This window comes from Pollachius pollachius (assembly GCF_949987615.1).
Source record: "Pollachius pollachius genome assembly, chromosome: 14".
NCBI classification, from domain to species: Eukaryota; Metazoa; Chordata; class Actinopteri; order Gadiformes; family Gadidae; genus Pollachius; species Pollachius pollachius.
The window spans coordinates 2,556,761-2,567,481 of NC_136947.1; the positions used below are offsets into that span (position 1 = coordinate 2,556,761).

General features: G+C 42.5%; 1 protein-coding gene across 1 annotated transcript in view; it reads right to left on the reverse strand.

The window, feature by feature from the left end:
• The window catches only part of cntnap3 (contactin associated protein family member 3), a gene marked incomplete at both ends in the record, with an annotated part of 104,580 nt that extends 95,463 nt beyond the window's left edge, over window positions 1–9,117 (reverse strand). The window contains one exon of the mRNA XM_079751535.1: window positions 9,033–9,117. Within this exon, the coding sequence (XP_079607661.1) occupies window positions 9,033–9,117 (85 nt within the window). The remainder of the gene's footprint in view (window positions 1–9,032) is intronic.
• Window positions 9,118–10,721: the final 1,604 nt, after the last annotated feature.

Consider the following 10,721-nt stretch of genomic DNA (forward strand, 5'->3'; position numbering starts at 1 on the left):
CCTTAAGTAGGTTTTATTCTGTAGGCATGACAGTTGCCATTAATAAACGTATTAATGACATACTTTAAAATGCAGTCAGAACGGGTGAGGTGAGCCAATTAGAATACACAGATTGAATCCCCTGCAGGAAACTAAATTTATAAATGCAATAAATAAAGATAAAGGAAATCCACATCAGAATCATCATTTGTACAACATAATTGCTTGTTATGTTTTTAGATAGAGATCATAAATATAATTCGATGAACATGAACTTTCTTTAAACTAACAAGTTGTCGATGTTGACTGGTTATTTTTAAATTATTAAATTATATCATAAATAATAATGAAATACCTTCTGATTGCTTTACGCAATGATTTTAATATATATTATATAATAAATTATAATTAACCATCATTATTTTAATCACATTCCATTCATGCCAACTTTATGCCGCACTTCATTTAAAGTGGCAACAAATGAATCAATGTTGAATTCATAGAATATGAAGAGTTACCGTTTTTTAATTGGTGGAGAAGTTATAATGCAAGGGTTGTTCTTGTGACAGTTCACGATAAAGCTGGAGCTGCCAACATCCAAAATGCAAAAAATGTACCAACCCAGCACCTTATCTTGAACAATCCAATTTGGCAAATGTACAGTTGGGCATGACCTGCATGCTAAATCTACAGAAGCCCTGATGTCCTCCTGACAGCATTCTCACCGCCACATAAAGAAATCGCTTCATCTCATTTATAGATCCATTATTTTACATTTTAATCAAACCCCAATAAAAACGTTGGTCAAACACGTTTCGATAACTCTACCTGGCTATAATGAGACACTGAACTCTAAGTCATAGTCCGTGTTGAATGCAGAATACACCAGGCATCTAAGATGCATGGCTTGTCTGTATTAATATTCTAGCCCATCACTGGTGGTCTCGGCTTTCTCCCTGATAAGCATAACTTTAGGTACCAGCAGAACCAATGTTGTTGCAGTGGTTGGATAGACACCTGATCACTTTCTGCATTTAATGGGGTAACGTTACCTGCCTGAGGTGTACACCGTCGAAGGAAGTTATGTGTGTCGTCATGACCAGCATAATAAAACGTTGCATCCCAACAGCTCACACAGACTCCATTCAGCCCATAGGTACTTCAGCTTCACCGTTTCAAACTATGCACAACCACCGCCTCCTGTGTTTCCCAAACATAAAGACTATGCTAAATGCATTTGGTGGCATTGATGCTGTGTATCACATGAAGTATATAAAACCCACAAATAATTGAAGATCATTATAGTTTTCATCTACTGCGAAATATAAATTGAGATCAAAGCAGAAGAAAAAGGCTCCTTTGCCAGCCAATCACATCAAAGCGCTGGGAAGCAGCAGGAGTGTACGCCCACTTGTGTTACACTGAGACCAATCCATGATGACTTCCCCCCCCATCCAGATCGTATGAAACACTCACTCAACCCAAAGGCAGTAGGCTTCATGGATTTGTTTTCTTCACATATGTATAAATATATTTTTGTAAACATACAAAGACAATACCTATAGACAATTGGAATGAGGACTGCAGTAATGTGAATAAGAGATGAAAATTCTCAGAGCTTATTGTAGTCATGCCATACCTCTATTTGTATTTTATCCTTTGTACTTAGGAGACAAAATTGTCAAAATGTTGGTTGCCTAGTTCCTGTCTATGTTTGTCAGCTACCTGTCTCTGTTGGCTATCTCCTGTTGCTGTGTTTCTGCCCGCCTGTATTCTTTTAAGCTGTTTCGTTCCACCTCCTGGTCAAATCCAGACAGAAACGTCGGAAAAATACATGGTCCTGCAACGATCTTACTGGGGATTTCTTAGGGTAGATACAAACAGATCTCAGAAAGGTCAGGGCTAGTTTAAAGACAGCATCTTATGCCTGTGCACGAGAACGCTTTCATTTAGCAAACGGTATGTTATTTCCGCAGTATGGTGTGCATGTGCATATCATGGCGAAGTATTAAGCAACACTGCAGTAAAAACTCATTAAAAACTCAACATTGCGGCCACGATTAACAGCAGCACAACAGGTCATCCTGGGGAACTCTTTCAAAGTGATCGATGTTTAGAGGGACCTGGCCTTTACAAGACGGCCCCTTCACTCCCTCCCGACGAAGTCTGGGCGCCCCTGTGAAATCCATCTACAATGAGGATTCATGGTCTACCTATCTCCAGGTACCGTCTACCATGGTGATACACGCCTGACTTTCTAATGGTACACACAGGGACTATAATATGTCAGAATAAAATGTACAAGAATAGAAGGACCCTAACAATGTACAATAAGGGTACATTCATTTTCCATTAATTTGTTGGTTCATGCAGTCATAAGCATAGCATAAGGGTTAGGCTAAGGGTTAGGGTTAAACCTAATCCTATTAACTAATGGATGCATGAATACGTCAGCTCACATGAACACCCTAACCTTAGTATCATTCATAAAAAATGAACACCGTCATTAACTGATAACTAGACCATTAGTTAACAGTTAAATGAACTGTTAATGTTTATTACTGCATTAGCTAATGATAATCAACGTTAAATGAATGGTTTATTAATGTTCCCTTATTGTAAAGTGTGACCATTTATGTTTGGCAGAGCTACTAGTCACAACTCAAACGACAGTGGCATTTGATTTTGGAGTTTTTGGAGGCAGTACAAGGGGCGTCATCTTTTTCAGGCAGGATATGTAAAACCAGCCTCCATTAGATCTGTTCACACCCAAGGCCTGCCCCCCTTGACTTCATTAGAATTCCTTGATAGCCCCACATTTCTCCTTCATGCATTTTCATAAAAGACAATAAAGGAGAAATATTGCACGACTACTACTTAAAGCATATTTCTCACCCTAGGGTGTCAGCCACATATATTTATCTATTTCCTTTGTATCAAAAACAGAGCCATTTCATTATCTAATGTTCTTTTAAATTGACAGTCGAAAAGCTGCTTTTTTAGGTAGCGTCTGGTTGGCATCACAACTGTATTAAACCCATGCAATCAAAACGATTGAATGGTTTCAGTTCCGTTGAAGGCTCACTAGACAAATATGCAACCCAAGGCTGCAGATTTCCACATTAAAAGATGAAATGCACCTGTCTTTTCAAGATGACACGCTGACCTATGCTAATAGGACACAACACGCAGTGTGTAGAGGAAACTGTGCATGTTCTCCATCCGTTATGTTTACGCAGCTACACTCTGGCCAAGCAGATGCCTTCTAAACGGCTAAACGGAGGGCTAAATGATGGGCATTTTACCAGGTTTCTAACAGATGCTTGCTGCTTGTTTGAAAAAAGAATGGTTGTAGGGAAATCAATCAGGGGGTTGAACCCTGCCTCTTCTAAAGGTGCTCGACCACAGCTCCAACAAACACCAAACACCAGCTTCAGGGCTTGTACATCAGAAATCATAATGGGATTTTCTGTTGGTGATACCATTTTGAGATGACTTGAGAGAGTTTTAGTAATGTCTAAATAGACGTAAATATACCGTAGCATAGGCTAATCAGAAATGTTTTGCCATGTCTCGCATGAGAAATCAAACACAGCTATGTCATCCCATAATGACTAATCATTTTAACGGTCAATTACTAAACAATGACTAAAACCATTGCTACCATCCTGTGCTCCTATACTTGCGAAACGGTAGGTGGTCATTGCGATGAAAAAGCCCCAAAGCATGTTGGCCGGAGTTGGCCAACAACAATTCAACATGCTCGGCAACAAGAAACATTAATGAAGAAGCCTGTATAAATATAGCTGTCTTTATCTGTAGCTGCATCTGAACATACTGGTTGTGCAATTACCCAGTTGTTTCTGAGAAACCGTTCAGAACACTGGACACAACTGTTACATGCTCCACTCAGATCACCCCTGAAAGAGAGAAGATTCACAAAGAGTGAACTAAGAACTCATGGAACTGAGCTTTTCCCTCTCAATACAGGCTTTGAAAGCCCTTATTGAATTTTTCAGCAAATTGAATCTCTGAAGTACAGTAAAAGAAATATCAAACAGGAACGGGGCACTAAATGTTACAGTTTGAATACATATTTGTGTATGGGATATAATTCAAATATTGCCATCTCAGTCTTGTTATTCAATAACAGGTCCTTTTCAAGCTGTCAATGTGTTTCCACTAAAGCGTTTTTCCTCTTCACTCTATCTTCAAACAACTCTCTAAATGTTTTAGTTGTGTCTATAAGTACACATGAAATACAATCTACATTGCAATAAGGATGTATCTCTATTATTTTCTATTTAGTTTGAATACAAACAAACAAGGTTCGCACACACACACACACACGCAGACCTAACCAAAAACTCTTGTCGTGCTTGTTGGGAGTTGTCTTGTGCTTAACTTGTTGTGTTCCTTTGTGTTAAACTGAATCACTGTGTGAGAGTGCCATCAAGGCCCTGCCCCTGAATTATTGATGGCGTACAAAGATAAACATTAAACCTCTCTGGGCATCTTATATCTCTTTTACCTCACTCACATAAATATCTTTAGCAGCACCTAGCCTCCGGTGGTGCTCCAACTTCAACGCAGAATTAAATGAATTGTCAAGATCGAGAGGGTGGGTTGGTGTAGGGGGGGGGTGGAGACGGGTGATAAGGACACTGATGGATGCATTCTCTCCTGGGAACCAAGAAGCTGAAGGATAACTTATTGGCTTTAGAGAGCAGCACTCTTGTCACTCTGAATATGTCCATCCCAGCTCCTTGAATGACAGCCGCTCTGCCGGGACTAAAAGCATTTTAATCAGGGCAATATTAGGGATCTGTGTGACAATTGCTGCCACCCTCTGTCAGTACTTCCACCATTCATCTGTCCATCCATTCAAATGTACACACCAACAAAGCAAAGCTTCATACCAACATACAGATGTACGTATACCAACATACATATGTACATACATACTGTATATACATGCCGTACATATATACATACACATTTTGTATGCATATTGGATTCAAATCAAAACAAGGAAATTCTTGATAAAAGCAGTATGCCACAAGTAGTTGTGGCATACACATTCCATTCCACTTAAGACCACTATAGTAAGCACTTCCATGTAAGACATGGTGACTAAAGGGGCATCTACTTCTGTATTTCTTGGTGTTTGAGTGTGTTCATGCATGCGTGCATGTGTGTGTGTGTGTGTGTGTGTGTGTGTGTGTTTGTGAGTATGTGTTGTGCGTGTTTTGGATCGAGCCATTGGTTTGTTAGTAATTAGCAACACCTAGTTTCCTGCTTCCATGCATGTGTGTGTGTGTGTGTGTGTGTGTCTGTGTTTGAGAGATTATGTTTGTGTGTGTGTGTGTGTGTGAGTGTGTCTGTGTTTGAGAGATTATGTTTGTGTGTGTGTGTGTGAGAGAGATCGTGTGTGAGAGAGATCGTGTGTGTGTGTGTGTGTGTGTGTGTGTGTGTGTGTGTGTGTCTGAGTGTTTGTTGCCCAGTTCGTGATGGAGCCATTGGTTTGGTAGCAATTAGCAACACCTAGTTTCCTGCTTCCATGCATATGTGTGAGTGTGTGAGAGTTTGTGTATGTGTTTTTGTCTGTGTGTGTGTGTGTGTGTGTGTGTGTGTGTGACAGACAGAAACTGTGTGTTTGAGTGAGTGAGGCAGAGAGATTTTGTATGTGTGGTTGAGAGAGAGATTTCAATTTTGAGAGTTGATGCAACCTCCCGCAGAGTGCTTTGCTGTAATATTCTTCTCACCAACTTCACTCTGCATCATCTGTTAAGCACCTCCCGGCTCAGTAGACCACCACCGCACACACACACATTAAAGAGCTCATCCCCAGTCTGCTTCAACTTCAACTGTTTACTGTTACATTACATTACCACTATACGATCCCCCCTAAGGTGCCATTGCGTACCATCCAATGATAAACCCTGTTCCAGCCACTGAGCGTGGGATTCTGCCGCGACTAAAACGTATGGATCGTGACAAGAGTCTTAAAGGGCTAGCAGAGCTCCATTTTTACCGGCAGAACTTCCAGCCAGGAGATGATAAAAAAAAAAGTGGAATGATTTCTTTGAAAAACAGACCCACAGGGTTTCATCTGAACGGTTGCAAGGGGGTTGTCAGCCACCGTCAAAGCCCACGCCTCACTTCCTCGAGCAAGCGTGCGCAGCCAATAGAAAACAGCTTCATCTAGTTTAGTCAAAACATAAGACAGAAGGCAGGAGATGTTCACAGACGCTTTGTATGCCAACCAACGGTTTTCAACTGAAAAAAGTGATTTGGGGGTTCACCTACCCTTTAAAACAATCACACAAGCACCCTGCATCAATCTCACAGTGAACACACACTGCATCATCCCATTACTGTGTGTGTGTGTGTGTGTGTGTGTGTGTGTGTGTGTGTGTGTGTGTGTGTGTGTGTGTGTGTGTGTGTGTGTGTGTGTGTGCGTCTGAGTGTGTGTGTGTGTGTGAGAGTGAGTGTGTTCAAGTTCAGGATGGAGCCATTGGTTTGATAGCAATTAGCAAAACCTAGCTTCCTGCTTTATTTAAGCCTCACTCCGGGGGATGTGGCTGTTCTAGTGGCCAGATTCTTTGTATGTCATCTAAAACACTTAAAAAGCAGCCTCAACTTAGAACACCACTGATTCTGCTTCATGTTGCAATATCTCTGCCATCCGTCCAATCCATTAATTATTCTTTAAAACTTCTTTCTCTAATCTGATTTGTGGGCCTAATAGCCAGTTAGTGACTAAATTCTGCTCAAGGGAACTCTGGTGGGGTAAATAGATAACCGTAAAATGGATGTATATTCGTCCCGATTAATTGTGTGGATGTCATGTCATATAATTTTAGCCAATTAAATATATCTGTTGTTTTTTTAAAGCGGTAGCCTTGGAACCTTCTCTAGGTTCCCACCGTTTTAATCAAAATATACAATATACAACACCGTTTATTTGGCCCAGTTGTGCCTGTGGTGTTGATTCAGCTTTTAATGTACTTTATTTTTTTTTACAATTTCTCAGTTCTTATATAACCGTTGATGATTGCTAAACATAATTTTGCTAATGGGATCTTGCTCCCTGAGCTTGATCCCTGGCAGTCTATTCCAGCCAGCTGAAGCCATTCTGCGGTGCGGCTTCAGGCAGCTTTTTCTTTCACCAAACCACCTCCCGGTTCATGAATTAAAAGGGATTAAATACACTGCAATCTTTTTGACAGGAGGGCCGGGGACCCGACCCAGCAACCTGCTGTGTGATCTGACGGGGCCCGGTCGTGGCCCCTGGCGGGAGCTAAGCAGCCGTCGGGGATCCATCTGGATCCTTCTCGGGGTGGATCTGTGCTTTGTTTGTCGTTTGCTATCATTTCCTTAATGAATTGTGTCTAACCCAAGGGCCGGGGGTGGGTGATGATGAGGTGCTGTCGCTTGGCCTCACTTTAGTCCCTCTCTGCGGTCCAAATGATGTAGGCGGCTGCCACGCTTTATGGCCCATGCAGGATAAGTGTGCTATGTGCTCATAGAGAGGCAGGGGGGGGGGGAGAGAGAGAGAAAACAGATAGAGGGGGGGGGGGGGAGAGAGAGAGAGAAAACAGATAGAGGGGGGAGGAGGGGAGAGAGAGAGAGAGAGAGAGAGAGGAAGAAAGAGACAGAGGAGAGACAGAGAGGAGAGGCAGAGAGAGAGAGAGAGAGAGAGAGAGAGAGAGAGAGAGAGAGAGAGAGAGAGAGAGAGAGAGAGAGACTGAGAGACTGAGAGGAGAGACAGAGAGAGAGAGAGAGAGAGAGGGGAAGAACCAGATATTGGGGGGTGCAGGAGAAGGAGAGCGAGGGGGAGATAGAGAGGGGAAGGGAGAGGAAAAAGAGAGCGAAACCGATAAAGGGAGAGAGCGAGGGGGTGAGATAGATAAGGGTGCTAGAGAAAAGCAGGTGCTGCCTGGAGTGTGGGAGAGATAGAGAGGTAGGTAGACAGCTGCATGGCTATAAGGCTAAGGAAAATAACAAGAGGGGGGGGGTGGGTGAGAAGAATAGATACAAGATCGGGTGCTATCCATACACAGCGGCAGTTCTCTGACTCAGAAACGACCGGGAAATCAAAAACAAGTAGCATGAAAGCAGCAGGGGGGGAACGGAAGAAACTCGGCACGATGAAGTGAAGAGAGACAATCTGATCAATCAGGATGCCTAGCCAGCCTACCGCTAGGCTCTCGTTGGCGGAGTGCAACTGAGGTGGTGCAGCCAGGAAAAGATCACTTTAAAGCTGTATCGCTCTCAAATTCTCCCCCGTAAAAAAAAAAAAAAAAAAAGGTCGACTTTCTATTTCTCTCTTTCTGTCCTGTCATGAGTTCCACCACTGTGAACGGATTCCTCGCTCTCTTTGTCCCGTTTACATACAGATAGCCTACACACGCTGACGTTTGCCCTCTGCTCCCTCGAGCTGGGAGAATATTGTCAAATGCGTGTCCGTGCTCGGAATAGTTTGATCGTTTCCAGCGTTTTGCAGCCAACGCCTGCAATAAGGGGAAAGATAACCGGCTTTGTCAGGTCGACGTTATGTCAGGTCTATATACAAAGGCAGAAACATTTCCATCGCAGTAACATTCTGTGAAGTGAAGCATCCTCTCAAGATAGCTGAGACGCCAAGTCCACTGACCCGGATAATTAAGTAACCCGATTCATAGTTCATATAATGACAAAGCGTTGGTAAAATGCACTTGGTAATACAATGTACAGCCCGCCTGTGCATTTGAAAGTGCCTCAGCATTTCTTGAATGTACTTCAAAACAAGCTAATTAGCCAGTTAAACAGGGTTGGTCTACTATTTAACCATGGATTCTATTTATTCTAAATGTTTTTGATGACTTTTTTACGATCCCACTAAATGAGCCTGAATATTTAAATACCAGGCTACTCCTGGCCGACGTCTTAACTCGTTTGAGAGCCCTCAGAAACACAAAGATACCTTTCACTTTTCATCATCAAACGTTGCGGCGCGCGCTCATTTCATCGACATGCATGTATTCTTCCATAGCGCGCGCGGTTCTCACCTTCTCCGGTAGTCCCGCGTGACATTAAAAGTATCGAGGCGAGAAGTAAGATAATCCCATTGATCATTTGAATTCCCGGATCCATGACGGAGCGCGTATTACAGGTAAAGCCTCGTGGTGCAGTGAACAGACCAAACTACCGTCCTCTCCTCTCCACGGCTGGGCAATTAATGTCTCGCGCCTTGGTGATGCGCCCGCGCCGCTTTCGCGTCTTTTCAAGATATTCAGCAGCGGTGCCTACTCTGACTAAAGAGGACCTTTCCACTTGGCTCTTTTAGATAGATTGAAGAGGGAGAGGGGGAGACAGAGCAAGTGAGTGCGGAGAGAGAGGGAGAGAGATTGAGGGAGAGAGAGAGTCAGGGAGGGGGAGACGGATAGAGAAGAGAGGGTCTTTCACTGCTGTCCCAGCTCCAGTTTCAGCGTGCCGCCCCTTGAGAAAGGTTCTTTAGTTTTGAAGTCTATTGAGAGGTCTGGAGAACAAAGCGCTCTCCCAGCTCTCTGGAGAGGCTCACTCAGTTACACCTCTCACTCTAAACGGACCTGCCACCTCGCTGCTGTTAAAGAACTAACTATCTGCCACCACTCATCCTGCCAAGTGGCCAGACTGCAGACAGTCTGTCACTCGTTTTCCACAGCCATCAGGTCATTTTCAATTGTTTGAGGAGATTTGTGTGGACATCATTAAACATCACCCTGGTCACATTACTATAATGTGACTGTTTCACCTGAACTGTACGCATGTAATAACTCTAACCAGGTAGTGAATTAGCCTTTGGCATTATTTTGTTTTGGTTGTGGTTTTGGAGTTTTGGTTATTATGTCCTCTGCGTGGTCTTTCGTCTTTTCGAAAATATTACCTGAGAACAGAGCTGACAAATTGGCGAGGAGGCATAATATTTGAACAAAATTGTAACAGAGACTAAGTATGTATATGGGTTTGGTAATCAGCCTATGGTGTTACCATATGTTTATGATCATTAGGCGACCACATCCATCCAGACTGCAGAGGCAACCCATCACTCAATCAACTATTAAATATGTTACCAGGGTCCTCAATAAGGGTGGCAGTGTCAACTGGATACCTATTTGTATGTATTTATTCAAAGGTTAGTGAGCTTTAATAGCACTTGCCCTTAATTCTTTTCAGTTTTCACTGATGATTTAACGGGGTTAAGTGAAGACACAGGAAAACCTTTTAGGTCTTCATTCAGCTGTGACGAGAGGAAATGTTCAACATAAGTTAGATGGACAGGGCAATTCGTTTTTTTCTCCACCTGCATTGATTTTTCATTTAATTTAGTGGATGGTTGTGTGGTTGTGCGCGAAAATACTACTACTACTACTACTACTAGAACCATACTCAACTGATACTACTACTACTACTACCATACTACCACTGCAAGTACTTATACTGATATTATGCCTAATAATAGCAATAATCATAATAAATATCAGTACATATATTTTGTTAAATGTTCTCTTAATTACGAGCTATTCAAGCTGATCATGAATGATAACATGATATGTGCCGGGTAAATACTGGCTAGGCTATGCCTTGCTGTCTGTGTGGCAGTAGTTCTGATCATGGCTGTCATTGCTTCTGGCTTGGGCAGAATGCATATATGTTTTAATCTCTACTAATGATGCAGTGCATGCGTGTCATGAACGTCATACATGCCCCACCCGTGA